A 25,191-nucleotide genomic window follows, 5' to 3' on the forward strand; every position below is an offset into this window, starting at 1 on the left:
AACTGAAGCCAAAACTTTCAACCTGGTCCTTGACCTGAACAGGGAGTGAGGATCCGTATCCTGGCATTTATACGTGATAGTTTATGTGCAGCCAAAGTAAATACTGCAGTCGGAGGTCATGGCGCTAGATTTTGAAAAGTCCGGCATAAAGAAGAGATCTCAGAAAGGCAAATTTAAGCAACATTAACGTCAAGCAAAGTCTTTCTGATTGCTATATTCTTTATCTGTCGTGACTAGACAGATGAAAATCTATGACGGCAATTTTGCCTTTTAGGTCATTTTCTTTTTTATTTTATTTAAGTTTATTGATCTTATTTTAACAGGCTCTGTACTAATTTTCCTCACAGAATGACTAGCAGAAATATGAGCCTTACGTGCCTTTTGTATTTAATTCATTAGGTCAACTCTAACCACTAAGCCAGGTTATTTCTATTAGCGATAAGGAGCAATTGAACCTTAAACATTGAAACCTAGGTTGATGAGCCTATTCCACAAGGTCTCATGACTCCACACATGTGAAGTGAAATCTGACAGGTGGGGATCATTTGACGTTTGCTATAAAGGAAGCATGAGGAGTATGGGAAGACTTAGCACTCTAGGGGAGTATGAGGTTCAGGTTACTTAGGGTGCTTTTTCTACTGTCCTTGTGAAATGGAATCAGTGTTCCTAAGTAGGCTGCTTTTTCATCGTGTTTTCTACAATCTCTGTGAAATAGTTTGGGACACTCTAGGAGCTAGTAACATTGTTGGTGACTACTCAGAATGGGAATACCCTGGTGGTGCTACTTCCCCATGAAGTTGTTTGTTAGTATGTAAAACTCAGAAGCTGGCAGGTAAGTGCTCCTGGGTTAAAAATTTGATACGGGTTGGGGAGCTTGAGGATTTCTTTGACCATGTCTGTAACATGGAACTGGGTTTTTTTAAAGTTTTTGTCATGTGATCATGGATAACAGATCCAGTCCTGGTCCCCAGTCCTGGTCCCCAGTCCTGGTCCCCAGTCCTGGTCCCCAGTCCTGGTCCCCAGTCCTGGTCCCCAGTCCTGGTCCCCAGTCCTGGTCCCCAGTCCTGGTCCCCAGTCCTGGTCCCCAGTCCTGGTCCCCAGTCCTGGTCCCCAGTCCTGGTCCCCAGTCCTGGTCCCCAGTCCTGGTCCCCAGTCCTGGTCCCCAGTCCTGGTCCCCAGTCCTGGTCCCCAGTCCTGGTCCCCAGTCCTGGTCCCCAGTCCTGGTCCCCAGTCCTGGTCCCCAGTCCTGGTCCCCAGTCCTGGTCCCCAGTCCTGGTCCCCAGTCCTGGTCCCCAGTCCTGGTCCCCAGTCCTGGTCCCCAGTCCTGGTCCCCAGTCCTGGTCCCCAGTCCTGGTCCCCAGTCCTGGTCCCCAGTCCTGGTCCCCAGTCCTGGTCCCCAGTCCTGGTCCCCAGTCCTGGTCCCCAGTCCTGGTCCCCAGTCCTGGTCCCCAGTCCTGGTCCCCAGTCCTGGTCCCCAGTCCTGGTCCCCAGTCCTGGTCCCCAGTCCTGGTCCCCAGTCCTGGTCCCCAGTCCTGGTCCCCAGTCCTGGTCCCCAGTCCTGGTCCCCAGTCCTGGTCCCCAGTCCTGGTCCCCAGTCCTGGTCCCCAGTCCTGGTCCCCAGTCCTGGTCCCCAGTCCTGGTCCCCAGTCCTGGTCCCCAGTCCTGGTCCCCAGTCCTGGTCCCCAGTCCTGGTCCCCAGTCCTGGTCCCCAGTCCTGGTCCCCAGTCCTGGTCCCCAGTCCTGGTCCCCAGTCCTGGTCCCCAGTCCTGGTCCCCAGTCCTGGTCCCCAGTCCTGGTCCCCAGTCCTGGTCCCCAGTCCTGGTCCCCAGTCCTGGTCCCCAGTCCTGGTCCCCAGTCCTGGTCCCCAGTCCTGGTCCCCAGTCCTGGTCCCCAGTCCTGGTCCCCAGTCCTGGTCCCCAGTCCTGGTCCCCAGTCCTGGTCCCCAGTCCTGGTCCCCAGTCCTGGTCCCCAGTCCTGGTCCCCAGTCCTGGTCCCCAGTCCTGGTCCCCAGTCCTGGTCCCCAGTCCTGGTCCCCAGTCCTGGTCCCCAGTCCTGGTCCCCAGTCCTGGTCCCCAGTCCTGGTCCCCAGTCCTGGTCCCCAGTCCTGGTCCCCAGTCCTGGTCCCCAGTCCTGGTCCCCAGTCCTGGTCCCCAGTCCTGGTCCCCAGTCCTGGTCCCCAGTCCTGGTCCCCAGTCCTGGTCCCCAGTCCTGGTCCCCAGTCCTGGTCCCCAGTCCTGGTCCCCAGTCCTGGTCCCCAGTCCTGGTCCCCAGTCCTGGTCCCCAGTCCTGGTCCCCAGTCCTGGTCCCCAGTCCTGGTCCCCAGTCCTGGTCCCCAGTCCTGGTCCCCAGTCCTGGTCCCCAGTCCTGGTCCCCAGTCCTGGTCCCCAGTCCTGGTCCCCAGTCCTGGTCCCCAGTCCTGGTCCCCAGTCCTGGTCCCCAGTCCTGGTCCCCAGTCCTGGTCCCCAGTCCTGGTCCCCAGTCCTGGTCCCCAGTCCTGGTCCCCAGTCCTGGTCCCCAGTCCTGGTCCCCAGTCCTGGTCCCCAGTCCTGGTCCCCAGTCCTGGTCCCCAGTCCTGGTCCCCAGTCCTGGTCCCCAGTCCTGGTCCCCAGTCCTGGTCCCCAGTCCTGGTCCCCAGTCCTGGTCCCCAGTCCTGGTCCCCAGTCCTGGTCCCCAGTCCTGGTCCCCAGTCCTGGTCCCCAGTCCTGGTCCCCAGTCCTGGTCCCCAGTCCTGGTCCCCAGTCCTGGTCCCCAGTCCTGGTCCCCAGTCCTGGTCCCCAGTCCTGGTCCCCAGTCCTGGTCCCCAGTCCTGGTCCCCAGTCCTGGTCCCCAGTCCTGGTCCCCAGTCCTGGTCCCCAGTCCTGGTCCCCAGTCCTGGTCCCCAGTCCTGGTCCCCAGTCCTGGTCCCCAGTCCTGGTCCCCAGTCCTGGTCCCCAGTCCTGGTCCCCAGTCCTGGTCCCCAGTCCTGGTCCCCAGTCCTGGTCCCCAGTCCTGGTCCCCAGTCCTGGTCCCCAGTCCTGGTCCCCAGTCCTGGTCCCCAGTCCTGGTCCCCAGTCCTGGTCCCCAGTCCTGGTCCCCAGTCCTGGTCCCCAGTCCTGGTCCCCAGTCCTGGTCCCCAGTCCTGGTCCCCAGTCCTGGTCCCCAGTCCTGGTCCCCAGTCCTGGTCCCCAGTCCTGGTCCCCAGTCCTGGTCCCCAGTCCTGGTCCCCAGTCCTGGTCCCCAGTCCTGGTCCCCAGTCCTGGTCCCCAGTCCTGGTCCCCAGTCCTGGTCCCCAGTCCTGGTCCCCAGTCCTGGTCCCCAGTCCTGGTCCCCAGTCCTGGTCCCCAGTCCTGGTCCCCAGTCCTGGTCCCCAGTCCTGGTCCCCAGTCCTGGTCCCCAGTCCTGGTCCCCAGTCCTGGTCCCCAGTCCTGGTCCCCAGTCCTGGTCCCCAGTCCTGGTCCCCAGTCCTGGTCCCCAGTCCTGGTCCCCAGTCCTGGTCCCCAGTCCTGGTCCCCAGTCCTGGTCCCCAGTCCTGGTCCCCAGTCCTGGTCCCCAGTCCTGGTCCCCAGTCCTGGTCCCCAGTCCTGGTCCCCAGTCCTGGTCCCCAGTCCTGGTCCCCAGTCCTGGTCCCCAGTCCTGGTCCCCAGTCCTGGTCCCCAGTCCTGGTCCCCAGTCCTGGTCCCCAGTCCTGGTCCCCAGTCCTGGTCCCCAGTCCTGGTCCCCAGTCCTGGTCCCCAGTCCTGGTCCCCAGTCCTGGTCCCCAGTCCTGGTCCCCAGTCCTGGTCCCCAGTCCTGGTCCCCAGTCCTGGTCCCCAGTCCTGGTCCCCAGTCCTGGTCCCCAGTCCTGGTCCCCAGTCCTGGTCCCCAGTCCTGGTCCCCAGTCCTGGTCCCCAGTCCTGGTCCCCAGTCCTGGTCCCCAGTCCTGGTCCCCAGTCCTGGTCCCCAGTCCTGGTCCCCAGTCCTGGTCCCCAGTCCTGGTCCCCAGTCCTGGTCCCCAGTCCTGGTCCCCAGTCCTGGTCCCCAGTCCTGGTCCCCAGTCCTGGTCCCCAGTCCTGGTCCCCAGTCCTGGTCCCCAGTCCTGGTCCCCAGTCCTGGTCCCCAGTCCTGGTCCCCAGTCCTGGTCCCCAGTCCTGGTCCCCAGTCCTGGTCCCCAGTCCTGGTCCCCAGTCCTGGTCCCCAGTCCTGGTCCCCAGTCCTGGTCCCCAGTCCTGGTCCCCAGTCCTGGTCCCCAGTCCTGGTCCCCAGTCCTGGTCCCCAGTCCTGGTCCCCAGTCCTGGTCCCCAGTCCTGGTCCCCAGTCCTGGTCCCCAGTCCTGGTCCCCAGTCCTGGTCCCCAGTCCTGGTCCCCAGTCCTGGTCCCCAGTCCTGGTCCCCAGTCCTGGTCCCCAGTCCTGGTCCCCAGTCCTGGTCCCCAGTCCTGGTCCCCAGTCCTGGTCCCCAGTCCTGGTCCCCAGTCCTGGTCCCCAGTCCTGGTCCCCAGTCCTGGTCCCCAGTCCTGGTCCCCAGTCCTGGTCCCCAGTCCTGGTCCCCAGTCCTGGTCCCCAGTCCTGGTCCCCAGTCCTGGTCCCCAGTCCTGGTCCCCAGTCCTGGTCCCCAGTCCTGGTCCCCAGTCCTGGTCCCCAGTCCTGGTCCCCAGTCCTGGTCCCCAGTCCTGGTCCCCAGTCCTGGTCCCCAGTCCTGGTCCCCAGTCCTGGTCCCCAGTCCTGGTCCCCAGTCCTGGTCCCCAGTCCTGGTCCCCAGTCCTGGTCCCCAGTCCTGGTCCCCAGTCCTGGTCCCCAGTCCTGGTCCCCAGTCCTGGTCCCCAGTCCTGGTCCCCAGTCCTGGTCCCCAGTCCTGGTCCCCAGTCCTGGTCCCCAGTCCTGGTCCCCAGTCCTGGTCCCCAGTCCTGGTCCCCAGTCCTGGTCCCCAGTCCTGGTCCCCAGTCCTGGTCCCCAGTCCTGGTCCCCAGTCCTGGTCCCCAGTCCTGGTCCCCAGTCCTGGTCCCCAGTCCTGGTCCCCAGTCCTGGTCCCCAGTCCTGGTCCCCAGTCCTGGTCCCCAGTCCTGGTCCCCAGTCCTGGTCCCCAGTCCTGGTCCCCAGTCCTGGTCCCCAGTCCTGGTCCCCAGTCCTGGTCCCCAGTCCTGGTCCCCAGTCCTGGTCCCCAGTCCTGGTCCCCAGTCCTGGTCCCCAGTCCTGGTCCCCAGTCCTGGTCCCCAGTCCTGGTCCCCAGTCCTGGTCCCCAGTCCTGGTCCCCAGTCCTGGTCCCCAGTCCTGGTCCCCAGTCCTGGTCCCCAGTCCTGGTCCCCAGTCCTGGTCCCCAGTCCTGGTCCCCAGTCCTGGTCCCCAGTCCTGGTCCCCAGTCCTGGTCCCCAGTCCTGGTCCCCAGTCCTGGTCCCCAGTCCTGGTCCCCAGTCCTGGTCCCCAGTCCTGGTCCCCAGTCCTGGTCCCCAGTCCTGGTCCCCAGTCCTGGTCCCCAGTCCTGGTCCCCAGTCCTGGTCCCCAGTCCTGGTCCCCAGTCCTGGTCCCCAGTCCTGGTCCCCAGTCCTGGTCCCCAGTCCTGGTCCCCAGTCCTGGTCCCCAGTCCTGGTCCCCAGTCCTGGTCCCCAGTCCTGGTCCCCAGTCCTGGTCCCCAGTCCTGGTCCCCAGTCCTGGTCCCCAGTCCTGGTCCCCAGTCCTGGTCCCCAGTCCTGGTCCCCAGTCCTGGTCCCCAGTCCTGGTCCCCAGTCCTGGTCCCCAGTCCTGGTCCCCAGTCCTGGTCCCCAGTCCTGGTCCCCAGTCCTGGTCCCCAGTCCTGGTCCCCAGTCCTGGTCCCCAGTCCTGGTCCCCAGTCCTGGTCCCCAGTCCTGGTCCCCAGTCCTGGTCCCCAGTCCTGGTCCCCAGTCCTGGTCCCCAGTCCTGGTCCCCAGTCCTGGTCCCCAGTCCTGGTCCCCAGTCCTGGTCCCCAGTCCTGGTCCCCAGTCCTGGTCCCCAGTCCTGGTCCCCAGTCCTGGTCCCCAGTCCTGGTCCCCAGTCCTGGTCCCCAGTCCTGGTCCCCAGTCCTGGTCCCCAGTCCTGGTCCCCAGTCCTGGTCCCCAGTCCTGGTCCCCAGTCCTGGTCCCCAGTCCTGGTCCCCAGTCCTGGTCCCCAGTCCTGGTCCCCAGTCCTGGTCCCCAGTCCTGGTCCCCAGTCCTGGTCCCCAGTCCTGGTCCCCAGTCCTGGTCCCCAGTCCTGGTCCCCAGTCCTGGTCCCCAGTCCTGGTCCCCAGTCCTGGTCCCCAGTCCTGGTCCCCAGTCCTGGTCCCCAGTCCTGGTCCCCAGTCCTGGTCCCCAGTCCTGGTCCCCAGTCCTGGTCCCCAGTCCTGGTCCCCAGTCCTGGTCCCCAGTCCTGGTCCCCAGTCCTGGTCCCCAGTCCTGGTCCCCAGTCCTGGTCCCCAGTCCTGGTCCCCAGTCCTGGTCCCCAGTCCTGGTCCCCAGTCCTGGTCCCCAGTCCTGGTCCCCAGTCCTGGTCCCCAGTCCTGGTCCCCAGTCCTGGTCCCCAGTCCTGGTCCCCAGTCCTGGTCCCCAGTCCTGGTCCCCAGTCCTGGTCCCCAGTCCTGGTCCCCAGTCCTGGTCCCCAGTCCTGGTCCCCAGTCCTGGTCCCCAGTCCTGGTCCCCAGTCCTGGTCCCCAGTCCTGGTCCCCAGTCCTGGTCCCCAGTCCTGGTCCCCAGTCCTGGTCCCCAGTCCTGGTCCCCAGTCCTGGTCCCCAGTCCTGGTCCCCAGTCCTGGTCCCCAGTCCTGGTCCCCAGTCCTGGTCCCCAGTCCTGGTCCCCAGTCCTGGTCCCCAGTCCTGGTCCCCAGTCCTGGTCCCCAGTCCTGGTCCCCAGTCCTGGTCCCCAGTCCTGGTCCCCAGTCCTGGTCCCCAGTCCTGGTCCCCAGTCCTGGTCCCCAGTCCTGGTCCCCAGTCCTGGTCCCCAGTCCTGGTCCCCAGTCCTGGTCCCCAGTCCTGGTCCCCAGTCCTGGTCCCCAGTCCTGGTCCCCAGTCCTGGTCCCCAGTCCTGGTCCCCAGTCCTGGTCCCCAGTCCTGGTCCCCAGTCCTGGTCCCCAGTCCTGGTCCCCAGTCCTGGTCCCCAGTCCTGGTCCCCAGTCCTGGTCCCCAGTCCTGGTCCCCAGTCCTGGTCCCCAGTCCTGGTCCCCAGTCCTGGTCCCCAGTCCTGGTCCCCAGTCCTGGTCCCCAGTCCTGGTCCCCAGTCCTGGTCCCCAGTCCTGGTCCCCAGTCCTGGTCCCCAGTCCTGGTCCCCAGTCCTGGTCCCCAGTCCTGGTCCCCAGTCCTGGTCCCCAGTCCTGGTCCCCAGTCCTGGTCCCCAGTCCTGGTCCCCAGTCCTGGTCCCCAGTCCTGGTCCCCAGTCCTGGTCCCCAGTCCTGGTCCCCAGTCCTGGTCCCCAGTCCTGGTCCCCAGTCCTGGTCCCCAGTCCTGGTCCCCAGTCCTGGTCCCCAGTCCTGGTCCCCAGTCCTGGTCCCCAGTCCTGGTCCCCAGTCCTGGTCCCCAGTCCTGGTCCCCAGTCCTGGTCCCCAGTCCTGGTCCCCAGTCCTGGTCCCCAGTCCTGGTCCCCAGTCCTGGTCCCCAGTCCTGGTCCCCAGTCCTGGTCCCCAGTCCTGGTCCCCAGTCCTGGTCCCCAGTCCTGGTCCCCAGTCCTGGTCCCCAGTCCTGGTCCCCAGTCCTGGTCCCCAGTCCTGGTCCCCAGTCCTGGTCCCCAGTCCTGGTCCCCAGTCCTGGTCCCCAGTCCTGGTCCCCAGTCCTGGTCCCCAGTCCTGGTCCCCAGTCCTGGTCCCCAGTCCTGGTCCCCAGTCCTGGTCCCCAGTCCTGGTCCCCAGTCCTGGTCCCCAGTCCTGGTCCCCAGTCCTGGTCCCCAGTCCTGGTCCCCAGTCCTGGTCCCCAGTCCTGGTCCCCAGTCCTGGTCCCCAGTCCTGGTCCCCAGTCCTGGTCCCCAGTCCTGGTCCCCAGTCCTGGTCCCCAGTCCTGGTCCCCAGTCCTGGTCCCCAGTCCTGGTCCCCAGTCCTGGTCCCCAGTCCTGGTCCCCAGTCCTGGTCCCCAGTCCTGGTCCCCAGTCCTGGTCCCCAGTCCTGGTCCCCAGTCCTGGTCCCCAGTCCTGGTCCCCAGTCCTGGTCCCCAGTCCTGGTCCCCAGTCCTGGTCCCCAGTCCTGGTCCCCAGTCCTGGTCCCCAGTCCTGGTCCCCAGTCCTGGTCCCCAGTCCTGGTCCCCAGTCCTGGTCCCCAGTCCTGGTCCCCAGTCCTGGTCCCCAGTCCTGGTCCCCAGTCCTGGTCCCCAGTCCTGGTCCCCAGTCCTGGTCCCCAGTCCTGGTCCCCAGTCCTGGTCCCCAGTCCTGGTCCCCAGTCCTGGTCCCCAGTCCTGGTCCCCAGTCCTGGTCCCCAGTCCTGGTCCCCAGTCCTGGTCCCCAGTCCTGGTCCCCAGTCCTGGTCCCCAGTCCTGGTCCCCAGTCCTGGTCCCCAGTCCTGGTCCCCAGTCCTGGTCCCCAGTCCTGGTCCCCAGTCCTGGTCCCCAGTCCTGGTCCCCAGTCCTGGTCCCCAGTCCTGGTCCCCAGTCCTGGTCCCCAGTCCTGGTCCCCAGTCCTGGTCCCCAGTCCTGGTCCCCAGTCCTGGTCCCCAGTCCTGGTCCCCAGTCCTGGTCCCCAGTCCTGGTCCCCAGTCCTGGTCCCCAGTCCTGGTCCCCAGTCCTGGTCCCCAGTCCTGGTCCCCAGTCCTGGTCCCCAGTCCTGGTCCCCAGTCCTGGTCCCCAGTCCTGGTCCCCAGTCCTGGTCCCCAGTCCTGGTCCCCAGTCCTGGTCCCCAGTCCTGGTCCCCAGTCCTGGTCCCCAGTCCTGGTCCCCAGTCCTGGTCCCCAGTCCTGGTCCCCAGTCCTGGTCCCCAGTCCTGGTCCCCAGTCCTGGTCCCCAGTCCTGGTCCCCAGTCCTGGTCCCCAGTCCTGGTCCCCAGTCCTGGTCCCCAGTCCTGGTCCCCAGTCCTGGTCCCCAGTCCTGGTCCCCAGTCCTGGTCCCCAGTCCTGGTCCCCAGTCCTGGTCCCCAGTCCTGGTCCCCAGTCCTGGTCCCCAGTCCTGGTCCCCAGTCCTGGTCCCCAGTCCTGGTCCCCAGTCCTGGTCCCCAGTCCTGGTCCCCAGTCCTGGTCCCCAGTCCTGGTCCCCAGTCCTGGTCCCCAGTCCTGGTCCCCAGTCCTGGTCCCCAGTCCTGGTCCCCAGTCCTGGTCCCCAGTCCTGGTCCCCAGTCCTGGTCCCCAGTCCTGGTCCCCAGTCCTGGTCCCCAGTCCTGGTCCCCAGTCCTGGTCCCCAGTCCTGGTCCCCAGTCCTGGTCCCCAGTCCTGGTCCCCAGTCCTGGTCCCCAGTCCTGGTCCCCAGTCCTGGTCCCCAGTCCTGGTCCCCAGTCCTGGTCCCCAGTCCTGGTCCCCAGTCCTGGTCCCCAGTCCTGGTCCCCAGTCCTGGTCCCCAGTCCTGGTCCCCAGTCCTGGTCCCCAGTCCTGGTCCCCAGTCCTGGTCCCCAGTCCTGGTCCCCAGTCCTGGTCCCCAGTCCTGGTCCCCAGTCCTGGTCCCCAGTCCTGGTCCCCAGTCCTGGTCCCCAGTCCTGGTCCCCAGTCCTGGTCCCCAGTCCTGGTCCCCAGTCCTGGTCCCCAGTCCTGGTCCCCAGTCCTGGTCCCCAGTCCTGGTCCCCAGTCCTGGTCCCCAGTCCTGGTCCCCAGTCCTGGTCCCCAGTCCTGGTCCCCAGTCCTGGTCCCCAGTCCTGGTCCCCAGTCCTGGTCCCCAGTCCTGGTCCCCAGTCCTGGTCCCCAGTCCTGGTCCCCAGTCCTGGTCCCCAGTCCTGGTCCCCAGTCCTGGTCCCCAGTCCTGGTCCCCAGTCCTGGTCCCCAGTCCTGGTCCCCAGTCCTGGTCCCCAGTCCTGGTCCCCAGTCCTGGTCCCCAGTCCTGGTCCCCAGTCCTGGTCCCCAGTCCTGGTCCCCAGTCCTGGTCCCCAGTCCTGGTCCCCAGTCCTGGTCCCCAGTCCTGGTCCCCAGTCCTGGTCCCCAGTCCTGGTCCCCAGTCCTGGTCCCCAGTCCTGGTCCCCAGTCCTGGTCCCCAGTCCTGGTCCCCAGTCCTGGTCCCCAGTCCTGGTCCCCAGTCCTGGTCCCCAGTCCTGGTCCCCAGTCCTGGTCCCCAGTCCTGGTCCCCAGTCCTGGTCCCCAGTCCTGGTCCCCAGTCCTGGTCCCCAGTCCTGGTCCCCAGTCCTGGTCCCCAGTCCTGGTCCCCAGTCCTGGTCCCCAGTCCTGGTCCCCAGTCCTGGTCCCCAGTCCTGGTCCCCAGTCCTGGTCCCCAGTCCTGGTCCCCAGTCCTGGTCCCCAGTCCTGGTCCCCAGTCCTGGTCCCCAGTCCTGGTCCCCAGTCCTGGTCCCCAGTCCTGGTCCCCAGTCCTGGTCCCCAGTCCTGGTCCCCAGTCCTGGTCCCCAGTCCTGGTCCCCAGTCCTGGTCCCCAGTCCTGGTCCCCAGTCCTGGTCCCCAGTCCTGGTCCCCAGTCCTGGTCCCCAGTCCTGGTCCCCAGTCCTGGTCCCCAGTCCTGGTCCCCAGTCCTGGTCCCCAGTCCTGGTCCCCAGTCCTGGTCCCCAGTCCTGGTCCCCAGTCCTGGTCCCCAGTCCTGGTCCCCAGTCCTGGTCCCCAGTCCTGGTCCCCAGTCCTGGTCCCCAGTCCTGGTCCCCAGTCCTGGTCCCCAGTCCTGGTCCCCAGTCCTGGTCCCCAGTCCTGGTCCCCAGTCCTGGTCCCCAGTCCTGGTCCCCAGTCCTGGTCCCCAGTCCTGGTCCCCAGTCCTGGTCCCCAGTCCTGGTCCCCAGTCCTGGTCCCCAGTCCTGGTCCCCAGTCCTGGTCCCCAGTCCTGGTCCCCAGTCCTGGTCCCCAGTCCTGGTCCCCAGTCCTGGTCCCCAGTCCTGGTCCCCAGTCCTGGTCCCCAGTCCTGGTCCCCAGTCCTGGTCCCCAGTCCTGGTCCCCAGTCCTGGTCCCCAGTCCTGGTCCCCAGTCCTGGTCCCCAGTCCTGGTCCCCAGTCCTGGTCCCCAGTCCTGGTCCCCAGTCCTGGTCCCCAGTCCTGGTCCCCAGTCCTGGTCCCCAGTCCTGGTCCCCAGTCCTGGTCCCCAGTCCTGGTCCCCAGTCCTGGTCCCCAGTCCTGGTCCCCAGTCCTGGTCCCCAGTCCTGGTCCCCAGTCCTGGTCCCCAGTCCTGGTCCCCAGTCCTGGTCCCCAGTCCTGGTCCCCAGTCCTGGTCCCCAGTCCTGGTCCCCAGTCCTGGTCCCCAGTCCTGGTCCCCAGTCCTGGTCCCCAGTCCTGGTCCCCAGTCCTGGTCCCCAGTCCTGGTCCCCAGTCCTGGTCCCCAGTCCTGGTCCCCAGTCCTGGTCCCCAGTCCTGGTCCCCAGTCCTGGTCCCCAGTCCTGGTCCCCAGTCCTGGTCCCCAGTCCTGGTCCCCAGTCCTGGTCCCCAGTCCTGGTCCCCAGTCCTGGTCCCCAGTCCTGGTCCCCAGTCCTGGTCCCCAGTCCTGGTCCCCAGTCCTGGTCCCCAGTCCTGGTCCCCAGTCCTGGTCCCCAGTCCTGGTCCCCAGTCCTGGTCCCCAGTCCTGGTCCCCAGTCCTGGTCCCCAGTCCTGGTCCCCAGTCCTGGTCCCCAGTCCTGGTCCCCAGTCCTGGTCCCCAGTCCTGGTCCCCAGTCCTGGTCCCCAGTCCTGGTCCCCAGTCCTGGTCCCCAGTCCTGGTCCCCAGTCCTGGTCCCCAGTCCTGGTCCCCAGTCCTGGTCCCCAGTCCTGGTCCCCAGTCCTGGTCCCCAGTCCTGGTCCCCAGTCCTGGTCCCCAGTCCTGGTCCCCAGTCCTGGTCCCCAGTCCTGGTCCCCAGTCCTGGTCCCCAGTCCTGGTCCCCAGTCCTGGTCCCCAGTCCTGGTCCCCAGTCCTGGTCCCCAGTCCTGGTCCCCAGTCCTGGTCCCCAGTCCTGGTCCCCAGTCCTGGTCCCCAGTCCTGGTCCCCAGTCCTGGTCCCCAGTCCTGGTCCCCAGTCCTGGTCCCCAGTCCTGGTCCCCAGTCCTGGTCCCCAGTCCTGGTCCCCAGTCCTGGTCCCCAGTCCTGGTCCCCAGTCCTGGTCCCCAGTCCTGGTCCCCAGTCCTGGTCCCCAGTCCTGGTCCCCAGTCCTGGTCCCCAGTCCTGGTCCCCAGTCCTGGTCCCCAGTCCTGGTCCCCAGTCCTGGTCCCCAGTCCTGGTCCCCAGTCCTGGTCCCCAGTCCTGGTCCCCAGTCCTGGTCCCCAGTCCTGGTCCCCAGTCCTGGTCCCCAGTCCTGGTCCCCAGTCCTGGTCCCCAGTCCTGGTCCCCAGTCCTGGTCCCCAGTCCTGGTCCCCAGTCCTGGTCCCCAGTCCTGGTCCCCAGTCCTGGTCCCCAGTCCTGGTCCCCAGTCCTGGTCCCCAGTCCTGGTCCCCAGTCCTGGTCCCCAGTCCTGGTCCCCAGTCCTGGTCCCCAGTCCTGGTCCCCAGTCCTGGTCCCCAGTCCTGGTCCCCAGTCCTGGTCCCCAGTCCTGGTCCCCAGTCCTGGTCCCCAGTCCTGGTCCCGTCCCTTTTTACTCACAAGCTCTCCACCTCTCCATCACCCTCCCCCAGGTGGAGCTGGGTACACTCTAATTGCTCCCTCACATAAGGGTAATCCCACCCCCTCTTTTCCCCAGCCTGTCTCTCCTAAAGAGGATTTAGCTCTCCATGATTGTGTTCCAGTCATGTGAGCTGTCCCACCACGTCTCAGTGATCGCAACGAGATCGTGGCCCCGCGTCCGAATGCAGACCTTGAGCTCATCCTGTTTATTTCCCACGCTTCGTGCACAAGCACTTTAGGGAAGCAGCAGGTACAGTTACCCCGGGAGGATGCAAGAAGAAGATACTGGACGGGGGATTGGGAATGCTACCTTCTCTGAGGAGCCCTCAGGCAATCCTATGGGAGAGCTCAGAAGTTTTTCCCTGTCTTCAACAGTGACAGCGGTGTGAAATGTGTTCATCTGATCCATGGCAGTATGGAACAATGCTAGGGCTGCATGGTATGATGAATGTGACCTTCTGTCCTACAGACCCTTCTATAAGTAGAAGTCTAAGAAAAACAGAGTGGTTAATGTACATGTATGTAGTTCTTGTACCTTGCAAAGGAATGTTTTAGCAATTCGTGTCAATAGAGAGCTTGAAGGGAAATGTATTTGTAGGCTTTTACTTGAAGTCTCTGATATCTGGGGGGGTTCAGAATAGCTGCTAACTATTATGACTATTGCATGGGACACTATGCAAGTCTCTGGTATCTGGCCAGAAGACTAAGGAGATGGGGAAAGCTGAAGAATGACTAAAAGACAAAGTTTGCAGGGGATGCTGCACAAGTCTCTTACAGCCAAGCTGGACAAAGGAGAAGGACCAGAGGGAGGAAGACTATGAGCCTTCCACATGAGAGACCCACAGAGGGACCACCGGAGACTGTTACGCATGCTCCAGTAGGAGGGTTTGGATTCTGGAAACTAATTATAATAACCCTGTTTTTTTAGAAGTAGTAATGAATATGTATTAGTCTAGGAGCATAAAAATCAGCTGCTTGATGTAACTGGTGTGCGTCCTGGTGGAGCAGAGACTCCTGGTGCACCCAACGCTGTTTGCTTATCTCTATTCTTTTAATAAATCCTATTTTTTATTTAATCCTAATTTGAATCCTGAGCTATTTCTAACATGGTCTTTAACAGCAGCATTGCTTTTGAGCTGGGAAAGTGGCAATATACTACATAGCTATATGTTTCTGGAATTCCATCCAGCAGAAATTTAACATGAAAAGAAGGCCATTGGGCCTAATTTTTCTGTCATTTCTGTGATTCCATGGAACTGTCACTAAATTTTGCTGTTTTGTGTTTGAGGGGGAGAATAAAGTCCCCATTTATTATAAAAGAATAATATTGGTGTGTGTTTTCAATTCTTTTCAAGTCTATCAGGTCTGATATTTAAAGTAGTCTGAATAAAAATAAGTCCTTCTTTGACAGAATATATGTGATTTTCAAAACTGACAGAATAATTTTGGTTTTGATAGATCGAAAGTGCTAGTGAAAGTATTGGAGGGTACAAACAACTCAGGAGGGCAGTGACTATTGATAGCACCGTGGGAAGAGAAACCTTCTTTGTAGCCACTTGGCAAGCTGTTGAACCACCTGAGATCAATCTGGTTGATCCCAATCGGAAAAGCTACACCAGCAAGGACTTTGTCTCTGATTTGGTTTTCCATGTAGCACGTCTCCAGATTCCAGGAATTGCAGAGGTACAACTTACGGTCTTTTTTTGCCTTTTAACAATTTTGTTTTTTAACATCCTGACTCTACATTGCCTAGATTCTAATAAAGTTATGTTAAGGAAAATCATTTAATAGCGTGAGACAGAATGGGTCTGCTACACTATGTTAGTATGACTGCTGTTGCGTGCCAAACAGAAGTATCTGCTGTGTTCAAGAGTGCTATCTGAAGGTGCGTTTTTTTTATTACTTCACACTTGGTTTACAACTTAACTACAAGTTTCTGAGAACTATCAGAAACCGAGCCAGTAGGTGAATCTTCTGTCTTGTTACTATTCTAAGTAGTAGATAGCATTACAAGTGTGTGGTTTTTCTTTTTAACTTAATTCATTTAAAATTACTCCATTGTTCATAGAAACATATTCCCATCATTAAAATTCTGAAAACTTTTTTTTTCCCCATAAAAATTTATCCTTAATTTCTTAAATAGTCCACAGACGCTAAGAAACTAAATCAAATCTGATGCTTGTGGTCTCACATGGAATAGTTGCCAAACAATTGGCAAAAGACAGAGGACAGCTGGAAAACACTTCTTCATTCTGAGTTGCATTTATGAGTGTTCCCAGTGACAGAAACAAAGCTACTTGAAGGATGTTACTTAGTCTAAGGAGGCTGCCAGAATTTAAATAAGCATAAATTAAATTATCCAAAAGTGAATTATTTTATTTGAAAATATTTGATCGTCGTTTTTTCAGACAGGGGAGTGGACATACACACTGACAAATGTTCACCTGGCTCCTCAAGTTCTAACAATGACAGTAACTTCTCGAGCAGCAAACTCTACTATACCTCCTGTGGCTGTAAAAACACGTATGAGTAAAGATATAAATTACTATCCCAGTGCAATGGTTGTCTATGTACAGGTGAGTCACGGCTTTTCCCCTGTTCTTGGAGCAAGCGTGACTGCTGTCATCAGTCCAGAGAACGGAGATCCCATTTCCTTGGAACTTCTGGACAATGGAGCAGGTAAAAAGACTCTAGGAATATAAATTCAAAAATATCTAGAAAATGAAATTATAGGGCTCCCCTAAATGCTACCTTCACTGAATACTGTATGATACAATGCACTGAGACTGAGTTTCCAAGGTTCTGTGGTAACACACAAGAGTGCAACAGTTGGTGCTGTTTCTAGATGCACTTTGATTCAGAAAAGGATTTATGTGCATAAATAAAATACATAGACATGTTCCAGTAATCAGAATTGTGTTGTGTGCTGGAGCTACCAGTTGTCATTCAAGCTGATCAAAATAAATGATGTTCAGCACATTGGAAGATGAGGTCTTCAAAGAGCAGTAACTTAAACAGCTGTTAGCAGAGTGAAGTATGACCACTTACAGGCAGAAATTGCAGGCCCTATGCTTTACTCCCTCTTACAGTTGCCAAGCAAAGGTGTAAATATCCAAAGGAGTTTGGATTTAGTAATATTTTAACTTATGCATTTGCTTTGCAGAAATTATTCTGGTTACTTCAGCATGCTGCAAGGCAACATCTTACATGCAGTCCATCATATTGGTAGAAAGGATAGTTATGAAGAGTAGAGTAGTAGAGTAGGTAGTTACAAAATCACTTTGGTAACTTTTGGAGCTACTTCAATAAAGTGTTTTTTCTATATTAAAGTTCACAACTGAAAACAATCAGAAGTAGTAACGAATACTCTCTGGTTTGTGCCACCATAGGAGTAAGTCCATAAATGAGAAGTGTGTTTCAGGAATGTACACTGAGGACTTTGGAGGTGAAGGTCCACCCACCCCATTTTCCCCGAATTCCTGGGCGGTTTCCCAGATCTCAGCTCAGGGGCCAAAGTGTAACAACTTATGAAATAATAGATGATTTTCCTGTTAGCTCTTCCTTCAGTTAACATGCCATACAAAGAGGTATCTTAGCTTCAGATCATGATCTTCTTTAAGTTTTAACATACAACCAAATGCAGAGGATCTGCACAGGTTGCACATCAGAGGAGAATTTACCTATTATTCTTACATTCTAGTTTCTGTATGTGAATCTAGAAAGCATAAATAATCACATCCATTTTTGTTTGATGTTAATTTATGTCATTTTTCTGTCTAGGTTCTGACATTGTTAAGAATGATGGCATATATTCCAAGTACTTGTTTTCTTTCCCTGGGAATGGCAGATACAGCCTGAAAGCTCATGTCCAAGCTAACAGGACTATTGTGCCACAAACTGCAAAGCTGTGGAGTCATGCCATGTATATACCAGGTTATGTAGAAAATGGTAAGGTAAAGCAATGAAGAGAAAATGATATAGCTATCTATTCCAACACCTGAATGCATCACATCCCTTCACAAATACTAGGAGGAGACATTAGAACAACAACAGCCCAGCTAGGAGATGTTCAGTTACGAAGGCATTAACACCAAAAGAGTCTCTATACCCCAGAATATTGAAAGTATACCACAAACAACTATAATGGGGCAGTAGCTATGTAGTACAGATAGACAGGATTTGTGTTTTGTTTGGAAAAGACTAACAATAAGTTTATTAAGTAATAATGACTATTATTACTTATATTCAGTCATCCTAAATTAAGAACTGTTACAATATTAGGATATTAAACTCTCCTGTAATTATTTTATAACAAGCAACAGTTACTGTAATTTCATATTAGCTTTCTTAGTAATTAACACTCTTGAAACTGTAAAGAAACAGATACTACACTAGAAATGACTGTACATAATTGAGGTTTATAGATTTTTCAGATTTAAAACAGTATAAATGAGGTGATGTTCAGGTCACCTGCAGAGTACAATAATATGCAAGAAGTTAAGATTGATGAGCATTTTTTAATGCTGTAGGTAAACTCAAGATGAACCCATCAAGACCCCCAGCTATTAAAAGTGATATTCAAGTCAGAAGAGGAGGTTTCCATAGAACAGCTGTGGGAGAATCCTTCATAATATCTGCAGTTCCAATGGGACCTCATGCTGACGTGTTTCCACCATGTAAAATTATTGACCTTGTGGCCAGAATAGAAGATGATAAGGTCATTCTATCATGGACAGCACCAGGAAATGATTTTGACAAAGGCCGAGGTATGTTCGTAGCTTGCCAGCCTGCTTCCTAACCAAAGTGGAAGATCTGTAATGGAGTTTAGTCTCACTGACACTAGTGGGAATTTTCTTATAAAGTATGGTGGTTCTAGTTGCAAAGATTTTAAATGGAATTAGATGATAAGCTTTTTGAGAGTTTCAGAATCAGTGCTGGTGATTTTGATGGAAGGCTTACTTTTACTAAGTTGATGTTTTCTGCTGCTCATGGAAGGTAGACATATTACTCTGTACATGTAAAGAAAAAGTGTAAATAAACATCAGATTTGGTCAAGTAGGAATTTTACTTCACCGACTTTGACATAACAGTAAGTGAAGTCAGAATTACTGTCAGACTTCAGTGTGGGCTCATGATGACCACCATCACTTCTTCATTTCAATGCTGTGCTGTGAGAAATTGAATCGTTCAAGCACTTAGTTTAGGTAACAAGTTTTTGTAGATCTATCCGTCATGCTGCATTAATTTTTATGGTGCTCAACTGACTTACGAAGAAAATATTAAGTAAGTATTATTTTGGAAGTATTTTGAAAAGAGAGTATTTGGAGAGAGATCAGAAGTTTGAATGATAGCTAACACACAGATGACAATATCTTTTAATATTTGTATTTTCAGCTGCAAGTTATGAAATCAGAATAAGTGAGAGTCCTCTGGAACTAAGGGACAGCTTCTATAACACCGGTGTAGTGAATACTTCCACTCTCTCACCTCAGCATGCTGGCTGCAAAGAAATATTTGCATTTAAACCAGAAGCTTTTACAACAGGAAACATAACCATAATTTACGTTGCGATGCGTGCCATTGATGATTTTCTTCACTCTGAGCTGTCTAATATTGCACAAGCTGTAAAGTTTGTTCCCCCAATGGTGTATCCCACTTCTAATACGGAGTTTAGTTTTTCAACGATATTGTTACTAGTCTTTGGATTACTAACAGTAGTGTGTATTACAGTAAGCACAACCCTTTGTTTAGTAAAGAAAACAAAGAAAAAGACACTTTCAGAAAATGCAGCTAAGTTTCTTTAACATAAAGTGTCAGAGCTTGTTAGAACTCCAGATATTTAAAAACATTTAACTGCTTTGACTTGGAAAAGTAGATATCCTACAATAAACAGAATAAATAAGTAATCACATTCCAGATATTGAAGTGATTTGTTAGCCATATCATGCTGTCTATGAATTTGAGAACAGAAGGCTTGGTTACAGTAAAACAAGTCATATGCTGTACCATCTTGTACCACAGAGATGCAGGATAGCATCTCGGTGCTGGCTGAAATTGTGTGGCTTGTGGGTTTCCGTAAGGGTGTCTGGCAGAGTGACTGGCAGCAGTGGAAGCAGCTCTGGTTTCTCCCAACAGCTGCAATTGCTTGGGGTTCTGCAGAACATAAGGAAGCCATTTGAGGAGAGAACAAATGACATTTTGTTTCCCTTTCCTTACCACTTCAGGAATAGGCTGTTAGTTTCATTTTGTGTTTCTTACCCTATTGGGTCATGGTGTCACCAATGATAACAGTCATTGTAATTAAGAAATTATGTTTTAGCCTGATGGTGGATGACTCTTTTTCTGCTTGTTGGTAGCAGATAGTGTCTTTTATTTGTACCTTCAGGAAAAACAAAAACAAAACAAAAACAAACAAACAAACAAAAAAACAAAACCCAAAACAAAAATCTTAGTTTGATTTATGTTACATACACACTAATAAATTATGAGTAAGAAGAAGATGAAGCCTTCTGCACCATCTTCAGTCTCCTGCTGCTGTCCTGTAGAGATATTTTCTGGTCCCTCTGCGCATATACCAGCCACACTAAGAATGGAAACAATGGCAGAGCCTGAACATTTTTATTTCCTCAGAATTATGTTTGGTTCAGAAGATTAGGAAGAGGAGAGCAGTATCTCCTGCAGCTTCACAAACTTTCTATCAGCAGGAAGAAAACCCAGGTTCAAAGAGCAGGGGAAAAGCCCTTGCCCACCCTGTCTAGGTTTCCAACCCTAGTATTATGATGGCAAAAGCCTGGGACAGCCTGGGACATTTAACAAATGCTCATCAGATGTCTAGACTAAAACAACCACTCACACCAATTAAACAACTCCAGCTAAGGTAATTTCTGATCTGCAAGTCATTGAAGGTTTGGAAAATACATTGGGGCAGTCTCACTACACGGTTATCTACTCCTACCATCTTCCATAACTGTTGCTACTGCTGGAGATGGGATACAGGTGATTTGGACATTTGTTCTGAGCCACTTTTTATATTGTTAAATAATATTCTTATTTTCACAGTTAAGGGACTCTATAGACACCTTTCCAAGGAGGGTTGTTTGTTTGTTTGTCTTGTCCAGTAAAAGAGTGGAATTTCTGTGGGGATGTTTAATGGTACTATAGCCTAATTTTACATTTTAATAGTAGATCCTTATTTTGCATGTTTTCTAACATTTACAGGTTCACAGACTTTCACTGAAGCTCAGAACTCTGCTACAGAAGCAGGTAGGAGAGATGTGGCAGCTCTGTTAATCAGTTTGAAAGCCAGGAACTTGATGAAAATCCAGGCCTAATTACATTTATTTGTTTCCAAGTTTCAAAAGTTCAGTCTGTTCTATGTGTACTTCTCTGTGCCCTAATAAACTATCTAATCTGTATAATAATTGCTGCATAACTTGTAAGCCAATGCTAGAATAACTAATATTATAATCTGTAAATGCTACTGAAGTTAACTGAAATCTGGATGATTGTCAGAAAATGGGGAGGTACAGCATTTGCTTTCTGTTGCCCTAGGGAGGTAATTTTTGAAAATATACTTGTGAGGAATACATTAACAAGCAAGTCTAACTATAAAACAGTTTGCAGTATACAGAGAGTCAATAATTTCCATAGCAGAAATTGAAGTTGGTGAAGTTTAGTACTTAAAAGTTTCTTACAGTTGTGTATTAACTTGAGGTATAAACAATTAATAGTTTGTTTTAATTTACTGGCCACGCTTGCAGTGTAGTTTGTAGATTAGCAACATTAAGTCTTTTGAAATAAGATATGAAAAAATGAGAACATGACTTCAGTCAGGTGTTTCCAGTTCAGGCCTAACAGGCCAAAAGCTGTTCGTACTTGTGCTTTCCATTGGTGTTGATGTGGTTATGTGTACATAACGAAGAACAAAATTTATCCCACTGACTTAAAGATTAAAGCATGTAAATAGCCAAAGTTAAGCTCTGGTATTCATATTGCATAAGAAAAGAGGAGGATCTGAGCTTTTTGTTAGTATTACACTCCCTGATTTATGCTGACTAGTTCTAATTGCACTGTTTCTGGTTGGCAGCTAGAGAAAAGTGCAGTTCTTCTGAATACAGCAAAATCAGTAGCAACTGTACTGTTTGTTTTATCAGTGTTACAGATTTTAGTTTACATATCTGACAATTTTAGACATAACAAAATCCAACCCACAGTTTCCCTTATCCAAGTCTCATTTACATATTGATAACATTAGCCTGTTCTGTGTGTAAAATGTCATGGGTGGGCTAGGGCTTTTCCCCTGCTCTTTGAACCTGGGTTTTCTTCCTGCTGATAGAAAGTTTGTGAAGCTGCAGGAGATGCTGCTGTGAGCCCAGGTCTCACTTAATTTGGGGATCAGATGCTGCTGCCTTCTGCATGTTTGTATGCTGGTTCACACACTGCTGAAGTAGTCTCCTGACAGCTGCAAAATAGCAAAATGTCCGTCTCCTCTCTAAACTGGAGGTCCAAGTGCTGGCCATGATTTTGGGGGAGCAATTTGAGTTTACTCAGCAAATTCTGGTAGCTACTTTTTTTTTTTTTTTTTTCCTACAAAATCAATTTTCTGCTCATTTCTCCATTTCTGACAGAACAGAGAGAGTTGAGTAAGATGAACAAATTGTTTCTGCGTTTTTGCTTTCATCAGAGCAAGTACAAAGCAAATCCCTTAAGCAGGCACCAAGAGGGACTATTTTCATTCTAAGATAAGAAGAAAAAGCCTTCTTGAAACTTATGGTATGATAAGCCTTGCTACCTTTGTCTCCCAGTCCTTGGACAAGAAACAGTAACTCTAGAGAAAGATCTTTTCAACATTCCAAAATGAGGACAGTTAGATGCGGGATTATACTTACACAGGGTCCCTCCTATGTGCAAACCACCGGGAGTGATTCTAGATATAAGGAAAAACCATTTGGCATTAAATTCCAGATCTGAAATGCAGAAGGAGCCAGGAATTGATTCTGAATTGACACAACTGAAGCCTAGTTTCAGCAGGTACCTCTTTAATACCGCTAGCTATGGAAAACAATGAATAATAGAAGTACTCATGGGATAGTGCTCATTCTACATACTCGTGTTTTATGATTGATTGCTCAGCCCTCGGTCTCCTTGACTTTCCTTTTATCTTCCTTTTCATCTCCTTAGATTTCCTACCTAGTACTCTAAAAATTACCATAGTCAGATTTATGCTTGTTTACTACATTATTTCTGCTATTTACCTTGACAAAAATAAAAATTAAAATTAAAAAAAAAAAAAAGAGAGAGAGAAGAAAAATAAATGTTTTTCCTCTAGTTTTTAATAAGACTTTGTACCAGGCACCATGGATACTGCTCATAACAGCCTCATAATATGCATATATTTTGGAACCTACTTGTATATGTATATATACTAGTTCTAAAAATGTTGATATTGAAGTATCCATTACTAATAAGACATGAAATATATATAACGAATATATAATAAGTATAATTATAATGGAAAAAAAAATAAATGCTCCTTCCTGAAAATAATCGTAGCATATAATGCTTATAATTCGGGGCAATACATCAGTTCTTACCTTTTCCCTTGCTAAATCTGCTATGCACCAAACTTCTCTGTTAATAACCTCAGCTTTGTGAGCAGACAATGCATCTATTGCACAGTTGCAAAATTGACTACAAGCAGCACGTAACCTTATTTGAAATATATTAATAGGCCAAACACTATGAAAAGAGGTGATGGTGGAAAAGCTTGGGGAAAAGAGATTATGCTTATTTGCTTTTTTGTATCAGTGGGCTGCATACAGAGACTGCAGGGAAGTAAATATTCCAGTTGAACAGCATTCCTCTGTATCTCCTCAAAGTCTCTGTGGAGACTAAAGTAGAAATCACTTATTTGCGGTTGAGAAAATAGCATGGACTTCTGCATTAAATTTTAAATAAATTCTGCCCACAAGATGATAAGATGCTTAAATCAAATGCTGAGACATTACCCATCTGAGCAATGCATTAGGAGTATAAAATGTGATTCAGCATGCTGTGAACTCTAAACTCTCGTACTCAGCAAAGATATTGGGCCTGTTGTTCTCAAGACTAAATTATGATTTGTTGTAAGTTTTATAATAAAATAATACTAGTATGACAGTGAATCATTCACCCTGCAAAATTAATTCCAGCATTTCTCTAATTGCTAGATTGATTTCCAGAGTTTAAGAGCTCAGTGTATATGCAGATGGAAAATAGCTCGTATTTCTTCAGCATAAAGGCAATGCAAATCTTTTAAATCTTTTGGACTAGATTTGTAGTGTATTTAAGTTACAGATTGTTAGAAAGTGCTTTCTGTATTATATTTGTTTTACTGTTAATGCCTCCATCTCTGAACACTAAAAGATCTCCAGCATGTTGGGGACATGTGGGGGGAATTCTTTGCCCTCCTCTGTATAAGAGGAGTACAGAAGACACCCACATTCCTCAATGGCAAAGCCCCTCAGGAAGTTCAGAAATGTACTTCTTGAAGAAATGTTGAGTCCTAAAATACCAGTTTACATCTCTTGCAACTCCCAGATAACATTATGTCAAACTGTCCTGCAAAACTGTCAACTGTAATCTGAATTTACTCTTATATGAGATCAGAACAAAATGAAAGTTATGTTATTGTTATAAAGCTGCTTGAATTTCTAATGCTCTTAAAATGTGTTCCTCTACAGGTCTTATAATAGGATTTGGTTGTTAAGTGAGTCACTCAAGTTGCTTGAGTGAGTATCATCACACCCCGTTTTTAACACATACTGCAACAGCTGACACACGTTTCCTTGTGCTGTAGGGGCCAGACGGGTGAGCTAGCTGCCTTTTTGCTGGATTGACCCCCAGACATACAGCACCACTAGAGACAACTCAATAACTAACAATAAAATAAATCTTTGTTTCAGAATCACCTCTATCACTGCTTTAAATACAAGAGATAATCTTCAGCCCTTTCTTAAACGGTACCATATTTTGGCTGAATCCTTTCCATATGTTTTCAGGAAACAGCTCCAATGTCATAAAACTCTCCAGTGCAGCTCCAAATGTGCCACAAAAGGAAGAGCATCTGGACAGTAGTAAGGCTGATCTTTATTACGTTCTGCAGGAGAAGTCCTTCTCCTGAGAAAACTCAAACCCAACACAGCTCTAAGCTGTAAGTAGAAACAGAACAGGGATTCTCAGGCCCAAGAACTTTAATTCCATTCAACCCATAGTAATTTAATTTCTTCTGCTGTATGCTAACATGTAGTCACTTAGAAGAGTCAGAAAGGTCTGCTTAGTCCTCAGCAACCTGTCCTCAACCCTGACATAGAGGAGTTTACAACAATTCATTTGGATGGGAGAAAAACTAGAAGAAATTGGACAGGACTGGGAAAATTTACTGCTAATAGCTTTTATTTGCTGGGACTGCACAGGAATAGATATTGGCAAAAAAGGCTCAAGATGCAATTATGTTTGCCTTAGAAAGACAGAGAACCAACTACTATTTTCTTGACACTTTAAATGATGATTTTTTAATAAGCACTTGTATTAAAAGCAGTGACAGCATAATAAATCTATTGAGAAAATCTACTTATGATGGCCCTTACTGGCACACTTAATTTCCTTTAATTATCCTCTTTTAAGAATGACTATTTGTCAGGTAAAGGTGATTCTCTCCTATTTATATTCCTCTTCCTAATCTTCTGAACCAAACATAATTCTGAGGAAATAAAAATGTTCAGGCTCTGCCGTTGTTTCCATTCTTAGCGTGGCTGGTATATGCGCAGAGGGACCAGAAAATATCTCTACAGGACAGCAGCAGGAGACTGAAGATGGTGCAGAAGGCTTCATCTTCTTCTTACTCATAATTTATTAGTGTGTATGTAACATAAATCAAATTAAGATTTTTGTTTTTGTTTTTCCTGAAGGTACAAATAAAAGACACTATCTGCTACCAACAAGCAGAAAAAGAGTCATCCACCATCAGGCTAAAACATAATTTCTTAATTACAATGACTGTTATCATTGGTGACACCATGACCCAATAGGGTAAGAAACACAAAATGAAACTAACAGCCTATTCCTGAAGTGGTAAGGAAAGGGAAACAAAATGTCATTTGTTCTCTCCTCAAATGGCTTCCTTATGTTCTGCAGAACCCCAAGCAATTGCAGCTGTTGGGAGAAGCCAGAACTGCTTTCACTGCTGCCAGTCACACTGCCAGACACCCTTAAGGAAACCCACAAGCCACACAATTTCAGCCAGCACCGAGGTTCTTCAAAGTTAGCTCAGCTATAATTTCAGGCAAATTTACAATACAAAAGCGTTTTCGCCCTCAAAGCATCAGACTTTCCTTTGGTATACTCCTGCTTCTCGGTCCCTCTACTCTGGTCCACTGGTATTTATCCTAAATCAGCAGTGTCTTCCTCTTGGCTAGAAACCATACACAATTAAACTGCAATGACCAAAAAACAAAAACAAACAAGAAAACAAAACAAAAAAAAATAACAGATGCAATTCACTGGACAAGCTTTGACGCAGGTAAAGAAAATAGACCAAATCAAAAAGTAGGGTGGAAGTTGAGAAGTCCCAGAAAACACAGTAAGGATTGGGCATATCTGAGG

At 52.3% G+C, this 25,191-nt stretch overlaps 1 protein-coding gene across 3 annotated transcripts; it reads left to right on the top strand.

Annotated features, from left to right (window-relative positions):
* The first annotated feature begins 600 nt into the window (after positions 1 to 600).
* LOC113844368 (calcium-activated chloride channel regulator 2-like) lies at positions 601 to 24,291 on the top strand. Of its 3 annotated transcripts, XM_072042022.1 has the most exons (7): positions 601 to 832; positions 14,008 to 14,232; positions 14,958 to 15,228; positions 16,330 to 16,497; positions 17,079 to 17,315; positions 19,768 to 19,812; positions 23,589 to 24,291. In XM_072042022.1, the coding sequence occupies exons 3-7, from the start codon at positions 15,015 to 15,017 to the stop codon at positions 23,708 to 23,710; spliced, it is 786 nt and encodes a 261-aa protein (XP_071898123.1). In that variant the 5' UTR covers positions 601 to 832; positions 14,008 to 14,232; positions 14,958 to 15,014; the 3' UTR covers positions 23,711 to 24,291. The 3 variants fall into 3 exon arrangements, with proteins under 3 accessions (XP_071898123.1, XP_071898124.1, XP_071898122.1); XM_072042023.1 differs by lacking the exons at positions 19,768 to 19,812; positions 23,589 to 24,291 and adding an exon at positions 17,944 to 18,658 and having other exon boundaries at positions 15,126 to 15,228; XM_072042021.1 differs by lacking the exons at positions 19,768 to 19,812; positions 23,589 to 24,291 and adding an exon at positions 17,944 to 18,655.
* Positions 24,292 to 25,191: the final 900 nt, after the last annotated feature.

The sequence above is a fragment of the Anas platyrhynchos genome, chromosome 8 (assembly GCF_047663525.1).
Source record: "Anas platyrhynchos isolate ZD024472 breed Pekin duck chromosome 8, IASCAAS_PekinDuck_T2T, whole genome shotgun sequence".
Taxonomy (NCBI): domain Eukaryota; kingdom Metazoa; phylum Chordata; class Aves; order Anseriformes; family Anatidae; genus Anas; species Anas platyrhynchos.

Bases quoted from the DNA above. Each gene is read 5' to 3' on its own strand.
- LOC113844368 (XM_072042021.1), top strand. From the start codon at position 15,015: ATGACAGTAACTTCTCGAGCAGCAAACTCTACTATACCTCCTGTGGCT. The intron at 15,229-16,329 runs GTAAAAAGACTC...TTTTCTGTCTAG, and splicing joins ACTTCTGGACAATGGAGCAG to GTTCTGACATTGTTAAGAAT. The intron at 16,498-17,078 runs GTAAGGTAAAGC...TTAATGCTGTAG, and splicing joins ACCAGGTTATGTAGAAAATG to GTAAACTCAAGATGAACCCA.